General features: G+C 46.3%; 1 protein-coding gene across 3 annotated transcripts in view; it reads right to left on the reverse strand.

Moving 5' to 3' along the window:
• Positions 1–16107, reverse strand: part of LOC119394046 (facilitated trehalose transporter Tret1) — a 72680-nt gene that overhangs the window by 23775 nt on the left and 32798 nt on the right. Inside the window, exon 1 of one of the 3 annotated variants that reach the window (XM_037661260.2) lies at positions 13089–13250. The exons of 1 other annotated variant lie outside the window; for it this stretch is intronic. Coding sequence is in view for 1 of the 2 variants with exons in the window: in XM_037661259.2 (XP_037517187.1) it covers positions 13089–13182 (94 nt within the window). In the remaining variant the exon portion in view is untranslated. Of the gene's footprint in view, positions 1–13088; positions 13251–16107 lie in introns of those variants that run through there. One more of the 3 variants, XM_037661259.2, reaches the window with a different exon arrangement.

Genomic DNA, 16107 nt, shown 5'->3' on the forward strand with positions numbered 1-16107 from the left:
CGCTCTGTTTTGCGTCATGTGAAACGGCCTTTAACGAACTTCTGCGAGTTTGAACGTAGTATCTATCTATCTATCTATCTATCTATCTATCTATCTATCTATCTATCTATCTATCTATCTATCTATCTATCTATCTATCTATCTATCTATCTATCTATCTATCTATCTATCTATCTATCTATCTATCTATCTATCTATCTATCTATCTATCTATCTATCTATCTATCTATCATCTATCTATCTATCTATCTATCTATCTATCTATCTATCTATCTATCTATCTATCTATCTATCTATCTATCTATCTATCTATCTAATCTATCTATCTATCTATCTATCTATCTATCTATCTATCTTATCTATCTATCTGTCTGTCTGTCTGTCTGTCTGTCTGTCTGTCTGTCTGTCTGTCTATCTATCTATCTATCTATCTATCTATCTATCTATCTATCTATCTATCTATCTATCTATCTATCTATCTATCTATCTATCTATCTATCTATCTAATCTATCTAGCTATCTATCTGTCGATCTGTCTGTCTGTCTGTCTGTCTGTCTCTGTCTGTCTGTCTGTCTGTCTGCCTGTCTGTCTGTCTGTCTGTCTGTCTGTCTGTCTGTCTGTCTGTCTGTCTGTCTGTCTGTCTAGCCGCCCACACTATGTGCTCACCTGGCCGTTTCGTTAATGGGATGTATACCAAATTTGGTGTGGAATAACATGACTGTATGGTGAATATAAACTACAGGTGGTAACATGAAAATAATGACATGTACGCCATGTACGGCATGATTTACATGCCACGCTCATGGTGCGCTTGCGGCCGCTTCGCCAGCTTGATACACACCAAAATTGATATGGCGTGACAAGAGTTTTATGACGAACATAAGTACTCGGCTAAACGAGCAAATCATGACAGACAGGCCATGTAAAACATGATTTACATGACATGGTCTCGGGGCGCTCGCGGTCGTTTAGTGAAATGCATATATACCAAAATTGATATGACGAGGTATTTCTGTATGACGAACGTTAGTGACAGGTGGTAACATGAGAATCATGACTTTCATGCCATGTACAGCATCACTTATTGCCATGCTCATGGTGCGCTCGCGGCCGGTTCGGTAGCTTAATATACACCAAAATTGGTATAGCGCGAGGTGACTGTATGACGAACATGAATGACAGGTGGTAACGTGAAAACCATGACATGCATGACATGTACGGCATTGTTTACATTACACTGTTTTTGTGCGCTTCCGGCCGTTTTGTTAACAGGATGTATACCAAATTTGGTATCGCATGACATCGGTGTGTGACGAACATAAATTACAGGTCATGCATTGTATATACCAGATTGTACATGCATGCATGCATGACAAACATGCGATATATAGTGAACTAGATGTCATGACATGAATGACTTCATCTGCCTCAAAGACGAACAAGGCGATATATGCAGCTCATTGCTGGCTACTTCGCATTAGATTGATTCCCACAATGCGTGAGATCTGCCGGATTGACACAAAAGGCACAATTATACAGTCACGTCACGCGCTTCCAATCTTGGTGCATATCAAGCCAGCGAACCGGCCTCGAGGGCACCATGAGCATGGTATGTAAATGATGCCTTACATTACATGCGTGCCATTATTTTCATGGTACACACTGGTATGTTCGTCAAACAGTCACGCCACGCAATACCAATCTGTAGCAGTCAGGTTTCATGGCGCTCTGATATGTGAGCTCAAAGGCGTGAATTTTACGCCAAACATAATTAAAAGCTGCCCGACAATGTTATTGTACATGAAACTTCTGCGGCAACCACGCGAAACAAGCTGCACTAGTGCAGCAGAGACGCCAACATTACCCGAAACAACATTTGCGAATTCTCAATGAAACGCTTGCCTCAGAAATGCGGGTATCAGTCGTGGGAACAAATTTTTCGCGCCGTATTCTATGCAGCCACACAGCCCGTCGCATGGCAACCTTTTCCCCACTCGGAATAGCAAAGATGGCTTTGCCCGTTTCCCGCCGGTTGCTGCACCCAAAAGCGCAGCACCCAGGCCTTCTTCGATGCATCAACAAGCTTGCAATGAAGTGTCAAAACGATACGGGATGTTGTAATGTTCCTGCACGCTTTTCTGAAGCTATAAAAACAATCTCCCTTCAAAGTGCCGTGCGTCGGCGGCCTGGAGACACTGGCGAGGCGAGCGAGCTGGCCCATTTATGTGGTGAAGCCGCCGACAGGGCGCTGCGGCAAAAGAGAAAAAGAAAGCGGTACTTTTCCCGTTCCAGTGACTTTACGCTGGCCTAGAATTACTGTATATGCTACTTTTAGGTAGCAGAGTTGCGCACCTGCCTTCCAACGCCGCTAGCAACCATGCATTGCAGAGAAGCTGCCGCTTGGACCAATTTTTTTTATTTCTCGACGCCGCCGCTGCAGCGAAATGAATTAACACTAGCCATCCACAGCCAATGTTTATCGCCGGTCCTCGACACGCCAGACAGGTTAATCGGCGACACGGTAGGCATGTCGCCTGCAAAAACGAAGCGCGACTTCACCGCATAGCTGTGGTTGCTAGCCGGACCTATGCGCAACTCTGCTACCTAAAGGTAGCATATACAGTGACTCTACGCTGGCCGCACGGCGCGGTATTTAGATGGAAGTGGACGACTCTGTACGTACGTACGTACGTACATACATACATACATACATACATACATACATACATACATACATACATACATACATACATACATACATACATACACACATACATACATACATACATACATACATACATACATACATACATACATACATACATACATACATACATACATACATACATACATACATACATACATACATACATACATACATACGTACATACATACATACATATAATCAGTCTAAACTCGGCGAACACCCTTTGTTTTTCAGATTGCCTTCGCCGAAAACCCACGCTGTTGTACTGTTTTCATCTGTGGCACTGTTCGTGTGGCATTCACAGCGGAATGCTGTGAGATAAAACAGCCTCCTTCCTCTGCATGAGAAAGGCGACCACAATTTTTGAATAGCGGCTTTTACATTTACCTTGTGATATTTATTAATTTAATTTGGCTAGCTGGCTAGTTGACTTCAAGCATGAAATTTCTTCGTGGAACAAAATTTGCTCTCCTAACAAAAGAGACACTAAATCGCTTTTCTAAATGAAATGGTATTAAACTCGCGTTTTGCAGAAAAAAAGGGCTGCTACAGAAATGCAGTTATCTGCTTTAAGAGTCAACCGGCACAAAATATATTGTGCTTGTAGTTGTAGCCTTTTCTTTTTGTGCAACTTCGCATATCGGATTACTGATCTTGTCTTTGCAAGCTCATGTTTTCATCAGGCCGAACGGAAGTCACGTTTAGCCAACAAGCAGCAAAAAAATGAAGAAAAAGTAAATACATAAAGAAAATCTTCTTTGAAGTGCACGCTTCAACTTTGCCAGTAAATGCGGAGCTACACGGGAAAATGATTTACGTGTGCTGCCGAATAGAAACTGATAAAGTGTGCAATTCATCTGAGGCGAACACTGCTTCGTTCGCTGCCCCAATGCGTATCGGCGAGTAGAACTGAATGCTGCAACTCGCAGAAATGAGAAGGCATATTTACTTTTTCATTTCATAAACGAAATTTTGCGGAAAACGCGACAAGCAGCTGATCGACGGCGCGGGATTTCGTTTAAGGGCAAAAAAAAAAGAGACAAACACCGCTGTTGTAAGAGCTCAGAAATAGTTTTTTCTTTAATGCCTTAAAACTTAAAAGCCATGGCCGCATCCAAACTTCGGCCTTTTTGTTCTTTATATGTATATTTAGACATTATTTGATTCGCGCTTTGTTATGACACGGCACTAATTAAATGTGTTTTTATTTTTCATTGAACATATGGCTATCACATTATCATTTGTCGGGCTCACAACAGTATCCGACGGATTCTATAGGTACTACATATTCTGCGAGGGACACCAGCTGCTAGAGTAAATGTAAAAGAAAATGCCACAATTTCGGTGCAAGGGCGAAGCAATTAGTGCGATAGCAACAACATTGGAATGTTATACTATGTAAGGCTAGCAGCTATAGCTCCTTTAGGATCCGATCTGGCGTAAGTCTACAAAACGCTGGCGAAAGAGAATACGGCCGCTCCAGTGAGCGAAGCGGTTTTCATGCTGTCTGTTGCTTCAACGCGAAGCGAGCGGTGAGAGCACACCACGTATAAAGGTATGAGCCATCTGCTGATACCTGTCGAGACATCATGTCGTCTCTGAGCCGCGCACGTCTGCAGCCTTCGCTCGCTTTCACTCGCACGTAGTGCATACGATTAGGGGGACGATGTTATCGATTTGGACTTTATACAGAACATGACGGCGACGCCAAAAATGCACCTCCAATGTTCATAGAATTGCTATCACAATAAAATACTTTGATATAAAATAAAAACGAAAGTATTGAATTGAAGTAGTTGACCATTAATTTTTGACACCTCGGATTTTTCAATGTGGACCCAAATCAAAGCACACGAGTGTCCCTGCATTTCGCACCCATCGAAATGCGGCCGCCGCGGCAATATTGTTGCAGTTGGTGTTGCAGTGTTTGCATTTTGCAGTTTAAAATTTTGTTCAATGTCGTATTTTGTACGCACTGCACTTTATGGCATTGTTGCATTTTTTTTCATTTTTTTTTCCTCGACGAGGACGCAGGCGCTCCGTCTGTCATCGCTGCTACAAAACGCGGCGCTGGCTACACTGCGCAGCAGCAATGACAGGCGGTCGGCGTTGCCGCTTCTGTCAGATCGTGTCAGATATATGCGCGGAGAATTCGACTCTTTCAAAGAAACAGGCACTTGAGTGCGAGCGAGGAGGCGGTTGGCTTAGCAGGAAGAGCCACTTGTAACCCGCCCTAGTATCCACGCGATATGGGAGTACTCCCACTCGCAGAATCACTGCCGTGAAAGCTACCACGCTTCGAGTCAACCACTTAGGGGCCAGGACTACCAGAATGGCTCGCCAGCAATCTATGTGTGACGCTGGGCGACTGTTCAGTCGTGAGCACACTTAGCGTAAACACGGGACCGCGTGCCGCACGTTAGCCGCACGGTGTTACCAGCGACGCCTACATATAACAACGCGAGGCTCCGCGCATGCGCAGTTCGTTTGCAGTATGGTTATTTTACTATCGTGCGCATCGCGTCATCGGTGAGCGCCTTCGACGAAGGTGCGCTCAGATAACACGGTGCGCGCTACGGTGAAATAGCCTCGTCACCAACGCTGCGCATGCACCGAGCCTCGAATTGGTATATAGGTACAGGTGACGCTGGTAACACCGTGCAGTACGCGCTCCCTTGTTTACGCAAAGCGTACTAACGACTACGTGGATCATAGAGTGAGTACAAACCACGTCACGGAAGCCTGTCCTACCTCTCCAAAACTTATCATTCAAGATTGGTAGCCGCCACAGTTACGGGCAATATCCATACACCTAAAGTAAATAGGGCGGCAGGTGACTTTTTTTTTTTTTCGATCTGGCACCGAACCACTGTGGTAAAGCCAGGTCCTCTATGGTTCTATTCATCTCGAACATTGCTTAACCACGGCCGGAATGGAAAGAGACGCTCGCACGCCTTTCTAGCCCGGCCGTGGCTTAACTTAACCGTAAGGCAGCATCATGGCTGTGGAGATGCGACCTTCTTTAAATGAAACCTTCCTAAAAGATTTCGAATATTCCGTTATACATATATGTGCGTAGATTTCTGGCACATCTTCTAACAATTAACTAAACAAACGTAATAAGTACACGCGATCGAACCCCGTGGCACGGTTACTCAGTTGTTACGCAAGATCGAAGACTTCCCTGCAATATACTGTTTGCCTTCTGAGCACACTCGAACGAGGACTGAATTTTTAGTAATAATTAAAAAAATACATTGCTACATTTTAAAGAGAAAAGACTGTTTTGTCACGCTATGTCAGGGAACACTATTTGCCAAACACCTTTTCAATGTGTCTCGGCTCCTTGTCGAAAGCTACCCATCCGATGATCACACTTTGCAATCGTGCCGTACAAAACGACTGAAGTTTAAATGACATTGATACATACAGCCCGATTATTCGGCCTTATTTCTGCTAACTGTGAGAAATGCTGTGGCTTACGGAACCCATGGAATCAAATCTGCAGCTCTTGAGTCGGTGCATGTAGCTCAATACAAAACGCCAGCTGCATGGACGGAAAGCCTGAGATGGGCACTTGAAGAGATCACTCAATTGTACGTACTACGTGTTACTCCCAAGTCAAGAAAGAAGGCGCGGACCTATCCTCCTTTCCTGAAACGCCCACAGATTTCATGAAAACACGGTGTCTCAAGCCTAAGCCCCGGGACCCGAGTGAGGGAGGCAAACACTGGTTTCCGATAGTCACGATCGCCGAGGTCAAAGTCCGGCGGAAACGTCAGCGGAAAACACGACGGGGAGCAAGCCTCGCTTCCGATAGGAAACGTTGCTGTCACGAAGAATAACAACAGGACCGTTAGGATAACTGCGCCACAGTCCCCGAGAAGTAAGGTGCAGTACACACTTGTGTACACAGACCGGCATCTGCGAATGCACAGCTCGGGTGCTACTGAGACCGGGCGAAACAGAGATAACGCGTCGTGTACGGAGAGCAGGGGCGTAGCCAGAAATTTTTTCGGGGGGGGGGGGGGGGGGGGGGTTTCAGCCATACTTTATGTATGTTCGTGCGTGCGTTTGTATGTGTGCGTGTATATATGCGCAAGCAAAATTGAAAAATTTCGGGGGGTTTGAACACCCCCCCCCCTGGCTACGCCCCTGACGGAGAGGACACCACCCTGCTGGGAGTCAACAGCGCGGATGGCTGTCTTCTAAGAGAAATGGACGGAGGAGGAAACGACACACACCAAAACAAACAGCTCTCAATTCACGGAATGCGCGAAGAAAGAACAAATGGAGACAATGCATCGAACAGGGCAAAAGTGACGGCACACTGCTCCTTTGACCGGTGGTATTTTGTTGGTTAACTTGTAAACTGAATACCATGCAAGCTAGAACTGTTGGCAGGGGCTGTGGCCAGTTTGGTAAAGTGGGTGAACGTATGAAAAATCGGATCAAGCTCATATGAGCCTCTGTACAGGGTATTTCATGTAAGAAGAACCATGGACTAAAAAAAAAGTGCTGAGTCGCAACTGAATAAAACCAACAACGTATGTTTTGCCGTCATGTGGCGCTCGTTAGCGTAGATTTTATATTGCGCTTAATTATTTAATTAACCAAGATCAGTCATCCAAAATATTTAATAGTCACTTCAGGCCAAGCGTGTTTCGTCACGTTGTAGAGGGCATTCCAAAACGACAGATTCAAATTTTCGCGACAACGTAGAGTGCTCGGCGATTGAAACTTGACACTCGGAGTGCGTGGCTGCTGGCGGTGAGAGTGAAGGTGAGGGCGAGAGCGTTCGTGACGCAAGGTGGCTGCGTCCGGTCGACAGCTGTTCACATGGTTCTTGGTGGTTCCGGCGGAGCGATGCAATCCTTCGTACGCACGCCCACCAGTTTCAAGGCCGAGAGAGACGGTACGATTTTCCATGCGATGCGACGTCCGACGCGGCGTTACGGCAGCCAGAATGGTGGCGGTCCGATGCGATGAAAGGTCACCACTCCGGCTGCTGCGCCGCCGCGTCGGCCGTCGCATCGCATGGAAAATCGTACCGTCTGTCTCGCGCTTCAGCCGCTTCGCGCGGCGCGGCATGAGCACGGTGTTTTGAAGTCACGGCAAGCAGCGCTCCGCCGGCGCCACCAAGAACCACAGACCGAACGGTTGTCTACCGGATAGCGACGCCTTGCGTGACGAATACTCTCAGCCTCACCGTCGCCCTCACCGCCAGCAGCCACGCGCTCCGAGTATCGTGTTTCAGTCGCCGAGCACGCGGTAATTTTTTCCTGCGTTTAAAGAAAGCACTTTTCGAGGTCATTCCGTTCCGGCCATGACTGTCTTCGAAAATGAGATGTTCGTGGCTGAATGCTATAATTTCGAAGCCCCCACTTTCTACATAGCAGCTGTTAAGCTTTTCGTTATGCCGTGCAGAGCTGACAGAAAACCATAATCATGAATCGGCACGCGCTCTCTTCTTACTCTTCTTCAGCGCTACCAGAACACGTGCGAAGATTTGTGCGGCGTGGGATGCAATAACTGTGATGGGCGAGAGAACGAGCACAGAGAGAGAGGGAGAGAGAGAAAGAAAGACATAGAAAGAAAGCGAAAGAGAGAAATAGAGAGAAAGAAAGGAAGGAAAGACAGAAAAAGATAGAAAGAGAAAGAAATAGACACAGAGAGAAAGACATAGTAAGAAACAAACAAAAAAGGAGATAGAAAAAAAAGAGAAAGCAAGACAGAAAGAGATGAGGGAAAGAGAGAATCAAAGAAAGACAGACAAATAAACAGAGAAAGAAAGAGGAAGCGAGAAATAAGGAGAAAGAAAATAACAAAGATAGAAAGAGCGAGAAAGAGAAAGAAATAGATAGAGAGACACAGATAGAAATGAAGAGACAAAAAAGATATAGAAAAATATCCGGCAGATCCCACATCCTGTGAGAATCGATGTAATGCGAAGCTGTTAGCAAACAGCTGCATACATCGCATTGTTTGCCTTTGAGGCAAATGAAGGCCTTCATGTGAAGACATGTAGTTCACTACCGTATGTTTGTCATGCATGCATGCATTTACAATCTGGTATATACCTTGATAACGAAACGTATATTCTTGTATATACAGTGCATGACCAGTCATTTATGTTCGTCACGCAATCTTGTCATGCCATAACAATTTCGGTATGTATTCAGTGACTGAAACGGCCGCGAGCGCTTCAAGACTGTGCCATGTAAATCATGTCCGTACATGGCATAATTTTTATGTTACAACCTGTCATTTGTGTTCGTGATATAACACGCCATACCAATTTTGGTACATATCGAGCTAGCGAAACGGCTTCGAGAGCATCATGAGCGTGGCATGGGAGCGATGCCGTACATGACATGCATGTCATGATTCTTATGTTACAACCTGCCATTCATGTTCGCTATACAGTCATGGGGCTCAATACCGATTTTGGCATATATACAGCTAGCGAAACGGCATCGAGCGCACCATGAGCAAGGCACGTAAGCCATGCTGTAAATGACATGCATGTCATGATTTTCATTTTACCACCTGTTACTTATGTTCGTCATACAGAATTATGACGCCATACCACTTTTGGTATATAACATTTTAATGAAACGGCTGCGAGCGCACCAAGACCATGTCACGTGTGTCACGCCGTAGATGACATGCGTGTCACGATTTGCAGTTTACGATCTGTCAGTTATGTACGCCATGCACTCTTGTCGCGCCATACCAATTTTGGTACACATCAAATGAACGAAACGGCCGCCGGAGACCAAGACCGTGGCATGTAAATCATGCCGTTCATGACACACATATTATGATTTTCATGTTATTACCTGTAATTTATGTTCGCCATACAGTCATGTCATGCCAACCAATTTTGGTCTACATCCCATTAACGAAACGGCCACGAGAGCACAAAGTCGTGAGCGGATAGATAGATAGATAGATAGATAGATAGATAGATAGATAGATAGATAGATAGATAGATAGATAGATAGATAGATAGATAGATAGATAGATAGATAAGATAGATAGATAGATAGATAGGCAGACAGACAGACAGACAGACAGACAGACAGACAGATAGATAGATAGATAGATAGATAGATAGATAGATAGATAGATAGATAGATAGATAGATAGATAGATAGATAGATAGATAGATAGACAGGACAGACAGACAGACAGACAGACAGACAGACAGAGACAGACAGACAGACAGATAGATAGATAGATAGATAGATAGATAGATAGATAGATAGATAGATAGATAGATACGCTGAAAGTGGCAGAAGTTTGCCAAGAAATGCTTGGCATGTAAATCTTAAAGCCAGTTAAAACGACGATAGATATTAAACATAGCACGCATAAAGAAGGAATGAGCCATAACTCAGGCGACTCAGGCATACCTACATATATGACATAACTATATATGAACGAAACAAAGAAATAAAGATAAAAGAGGAAACAAAAGAATAGTGCGTATGATTGAGTAGTCTGACTGTAGGTGAATGCACAACTACATATAGATGATTCATTCAAGGATTCACACGGGAGAAATTGAAAGAAAGGTAATAGAGATTGCTAGGGTTAAGGGTTGGGCAAGTTGGTTCATTGTGCAAAGAAGGGAGAACAGCGCTGAATTTCAGACGTACACAAAGGCGCCTGTTGTCAGCTGTCTTCCTTTGTGTTTGGTTGGATTATTGGTCAGCTGCTAGCTCGTAATAAGTTCACGTGCTACGTGACGCCAACAAGGCAGAAAAAGAGTGTTCCACACTCGCCGTCATGGCTACTGGCGGCGCTGACTGACGCTCCCACGTTTAAATGCACACATATACCCTATAAAGTGGGCGGGGGGATGGCCGCCGCGGTAGCTCAGTTGGTAGAGCATCGGACGCGTTATTCGAAGGTCGCAGGTTCGGTCCCTGCCCGCGGCAAGCTATCTTTTCGTCCACTTTTCTTTCTTCACAATTACCTTACATTTATTACTAAAAACATCCCCTGTACTTTCCTTGGCATTATTGTCTGTTAGTTCTCATTAATATTGTGTATAACAAAGAAAACGAGCCCTTGAAATTAACACTTCTTTCCTTGTGTTTGTCTAAAATTCAGCGCTGTTTTCCCTTCTTTGGTAATAGAGATAATAGAGAATAGAAAAAGAGAAATTAATATGGTCACCGTTATGCGGTTTGTGGGGAATCCCATACATATGCCAGTAGTTTCGCGGGGTTAAAAGCTTATGCCGAGGGTCGCAAAGGAGGTCCAGAGAAAACCATCTTAATTAATTCTTAGTACATTAAGCCCACAGACAATACTACTACTACTACTACTACTACTAATAATAATAATCATACCGCTACGCGTCGGATAGCAAGCGTAAAGCCTGTTTCACATGCAGCGATTTTGCTCCAAGAGCGGAGCGGCTGCCGTCGCGGAAGCCCAAAAACAGGTTTTTTCGAGCGACCAGTGGACGCGCGATGGAGATCGCCGGAGTTGGAAAAATTCGCGAGCGGCAGAGCGGCTGCCCAAGGTCAACCAATGGGGGAGCAGTGACGCGGGGAGCACGTGACCGTAGGGATGGAGACGAGAGCAGCCGCGCGCGCCGGGAGGAACTCGCTCCGACTCGGTTTGCTAGCAGACGACATTCGCTGCAACGAGCTGGCAGTGTAGAAAACGCCGTTCTTTTCCTTTTGTTGTTCTTTACTGCGCTTCCATCAAAGCAGACAAATCGTTTGCACGTGTCATTTTGTTCTTTTGTATTTTTATCGAATCGTGACACCAACATAGGTCCGCACAGGGGGAACCTACGACACTCCGCACTTGTTCGCAGTAGACGTTTCAGTTTTTTTTTTTTACTACTCTGGTGCAGCACGTTCGAACAGTTACTGTTTTCTTTTCCTTTTTTTTTTTAGTGGTCACGTACCCCGAAGACGACAAATGCCGCCGCCTCTTACTGCAGAATGCCCATAGGCAAAAAAAAAAAAAAAGAGACGAGCTCCTTCACAAACCCACATGTCGTCGACTGGGCCGCTTGCATCCGGTTGCCGGCCCATACGGCGCACCAGCGCCTTGCGGCATTCGAGAGCAAAAGCCACCGAAAGCCCTGTGAAAGCTTAAAACCCCCCAAAACAAATTCTTTCTTTCGCTTTTCCATGGCCAAGTGTATGGGCGTGCAACATGACTTGCGTGGTAAAAAAAGAAAGCTGGAACAGAAATAAACGTGACTACTGAAGTTGTTTAATTGCACTCTGATACACTGCACATTTTCATCATTCAAGGTTTAGGCGCGTGAAATTTGATCACCGAAGTAGAAGGCTCGTGAAACTTGCAACCCAAGCGCACCAAAACAAGCGAGCCCGGAGAAAGGAAACCCGCGGATAACGGGCGCTTCCCACAACCATCACTGCGCATCGCAGAGGCGCGCGCCGCGCAAGAGCGGTGCATGTGAAACGAAGCCGCGTCCGAGCGTCCTGCTGCCGCTCGATCGCTGCGGGCCCCGCCGCTCGGTCGCTCGCATGTGAAACAGGCTTAATGCGACGACGCACGTTTGGGTCTCACTAGCGGCAATTTTATTTTTGTCCACTTTCATTTACTCTGTAATTTCCATATTTCAGATAATAAAAAAAAGAAAAAAAGTGCGTTAGCTTGTTTTCATTGTCTGCTGGCTTCGCACGATTATGACCAAAACAAATGGAGTCCCTGGGTTCCCATCGTTTTCATTCATTACTATTGTTCTAGGTTGCGTAGTTGACTTATATATGGGACCAGCGCCTCCTCTAATAGAGGAGGCGCTGGTGGGACACTCAAACATTCGATGGTCAATTGACGTTACCGCAATTCTGGTTTGTTCAACTATTACATTACCCAAATGTGCACTTTAGTTGCTCTATTAAATTAAGTATGCTTCTGCAACAACATAAATGCCACACTTACACCTGACAGAAGGGTACGTCAATCGGAAAAAAAGAAACGCATCTTGTAGCGATGCCTGTACGACGTTAACAATACCCATTTGCATTGACGACATGAATTTTGACGTCAACTATACGAGGTGTTTCAAGAAATGCGTCCAAAAATCATCAAAATTAAAGGAAATTGAATATTTGGCTGCTGCCATCATAATTAACTTTTTCTGTGGACGCAGACTTCTTTGGATGGCTAGAGATATCAATTACAGCAGTAATTAGACAAATTAAATTAACTTGCTTTTTAATTAGTGGAGACAGGCGGTCAGATCAAATGGAGAATTGGAGCCCTTTCCTGCGTGGAGCCCACTGCCGTTTTGAGATTTCCGAAAAATTGGCCGCGGGTTTGGCATTTGCCACTTCGGATTTGCCTATATGCGTTTCAAATATATGTCGGCTGGCATACCCTTCGACGAAGGTGGCCCGCACTCGCCGGAGGGACACATGAGCGGCTCCTGCTGAAGAGCGGCAGCGTCCCGCGGCGTGGTCACGGCTCCCATTTTCGACCCTTTCGCTCGCCGATCTCCTGCGGCGACTGAACTCGCCGCGCGCACCCCTAGCCTGCCGGCCACGTTGACTCGACGCGTTCATATCGCGCCTTCGAAAGTGCAAGCCGTGCGTCGCCTCGACGTACTCACTCCCTCGCCCTCCCTCTCCGGAAGGCGGAAACTGGAGACGACAGCAGCGGCAAGGCAAAGCCGACGACGCCCGGTTGCACGCGTTTTCAAAAGCGCGGACCAATTAAGCGCGCGAGCAGTGACACACACGCACGAGTACGTGCGGCCGCTGTTGCTACTGCGTGCGCAGCAGCATCAGCAGACGCGCCCGGGCGGCGAACAGGTGCGAGTGAGGGCCTTCCACTCCATGGCTGCAGATACCTGCGCATTTCGCGTATCCGGTAACAGAAAATGCGGGGAGGCACGTACGTCACGAACCGCGACTGTACGCGGAACAACGGTGGTGCGCATATGATACATACATATGTGAGACGAGGACGTGTATAAGGTATACGTGTGTCCATGCACAAAGCGCGGCGCGCCAGCTGATGCGGCGACGAGTCTAGCAAGACGTACGCGTGAAGTCACCGCGCAGCTTCGCTCTTTGTTGGTCGCGCGGTTCGGCGATCGTCGTCATCGCACGAACGTGACGTGTCCAATGGCGCCAAGTTAAAACACTTGTGAGAACGTTTCATTCGCAGCATACGCGCGAAACTCCTGTTTCGTGGCAGCTGCGCGGCACTGTCACTTTCATCTCGCGCTAAATAAAGCCCATCAAACATCGAAGTTGGAGCGGCATTGGCTGCGAAGGGGCCGTTGGTAAAGCCCGAGTGTATTGCAGCCAAGCTGTAGACACAGCTGCGCAACTGTTTCAGTGCGGCGGCGAATGCCGTATAGAAGGTCGGTGCGCGGTGCCATGGTCGGTATCAAATGTCAATGAAATAACAGTTGGAGAAGCGCATATTCCTTGATGTGTAACTATAAAATAAAATTTACCTTACATATAGTAATAACGATGATGATAAGGATAATAATAAAAATAATAATGATAATTGCAGGGGTTTTACGTGCCAAAAGCACCATATGATTACGAGGAAAGCCGTAGGGGAGGCTACGGATTAAATTTCGGGGGGGGGGGGGGGGGGGGGTCGGAGCAGTCGTGGGCACGTTACCAGTAAAAAGTAACGGTGTTACAGTTACCTAACCGAAAAAGTAATTCTCTTGCAGTCACAGTTTCCAAAAGTAACCTGTTACACTTACAGTTACTGTGAAAAAGTAACGTCGTTACTGTAAAAAATAAGTAATAGCTCACAAACAAATGATGGGATTTATTTAATAAAAACATACGAGGGCATGCGGGTAGTCAAAATTGCACCTGTTAAAACCCTATACGAAGGAAACCTGAAAGAGCTAGGGCCCTTTTAGGTTTCCTTCATCTACTAAAAGTGGAAAACGTGGAAGTATATACCATAAGTGGAAGTACCCTATTGATGCGCTGGAATGATGGCAGTATCCTAGGTTGTTTATTAACGATACCCAGAAGCGCATGCGAAGAGGAACGGGGAGTGCGCCACGAGTGAGCACGACGTCCACTGAGTCTATTCCTTATGTTCATTGGTGTATCAGACCCTGTTCGGAGAGCTTCGCATCCGCTTGGCATACAAACAGTTTCTAAGCCCCGTTATATACCTTGGAAGTTGGGACATGTGTTCGCGAAACCCAAAGACCTTACACCTGCGAACGATCAGAGCGGGGTAATCTTACAAGTACGATGCTGGGATTACGAGGCGAATCTTGGAGCTCTTGGTGCCAAGTGCAAAGGAACGAGGGCCTCGTGAAGCCGTTTCGTGGCTTTTAGCTCACGGCCCTCAACATCTGTATTTTTGAAAGTTCAAAGTTGAAATAAATATAATTCTGATTCTGACTTCATCGGTGAAACGTGCAGGAAAGGATCAACGACGCTTAAAGAACGCAAACAGGATGTTGCTAAAGCAACCCATGCAACGCGTTCTAAGACGGAGCTTGTTGAACACTGCTGGGCGATAGGGCATCTTCGACCTAAACAATGCGACGACGCTGGCTCGTGAACGACGGTGGGTGTGTGTGCGCGCGCCGGAGGGGGGGGGGGGGCACTTGGAGGACACTTGATTGAGCTTCGCCTTCAAGAGTAGAACGCGATAGCGTAGTCGGGCCCCGTGCGCATCGCCTTCTCGACTGGTAGCCTGCAGCTTCAGTTCCCGGTGCATGCCTCAACCGTGCCGCAAGTAAATGATCGTCTTTGCGCGTAACATTGGCCGTTTCAAACTATCCTAGAATGCCTACTGCAAGTACAGCTGCGCAATGCCCACTACGCCATAATTCTTTCTTGTGCAAATCAGCGAAGGGCCCACTACGCGCACGCGTAAGGCAACACGCGAACCTACGCAGCTGCTCACTTTGTTGATGCTTTTGCTGCTGATGATGAAATATGTCTGAGCGCTTTTAAAACACCCACTCGGGTGGGCTTTTAAAACACCCACTCGTTGCGCTATTCATATGTTTTAACGCCTGGCGCGGTTCTACGCTTCTACCGCAAAATATTACATGCGTTCAAGGAGACTCCTCCCGCTACAAGACATTCATATAATGTTTTTTTTTTTTCGAAGCTGTTTGAAGCAATGGCGTGGCTCTGTGGTAGAACACCTGCTTACCACGCAGAAGGCCTGGGTTCGATTCTCACTCGAAACAAAGGTTCCTATCATTTATTTTATTTGCATCTTTAAAAATTTTCTATCACGGACAGCGCTGACTTTTCGCTCCCAACCAATGACGCCGACATCGACACCGGAATCTCTGCGAAACGAGCTCTTTAGCGCTGTCGCGTTAAAGCTCCTGGAATCGTAGTACGGGACGCATCGGCTTGCAACTACAGTCCCAGAAAAATAACTA

This window comes from Rhipicephalus sanguineus, chromosome 5 (genome assembly GCF_013339695.2).
Source record: "Rhipicephalus sanguineus isolate Rsan-2018 chromosome 5, BIME_Rsan_1.4, whole genome shotgun sequence".
Classification (NCBI taxonomy): Eukaryota; Metazoa; Arthropoda; class Arachnida; order Ixodida; family Ixodidae; genus Rhipicephalus; species Rhipicephalus sanguineus.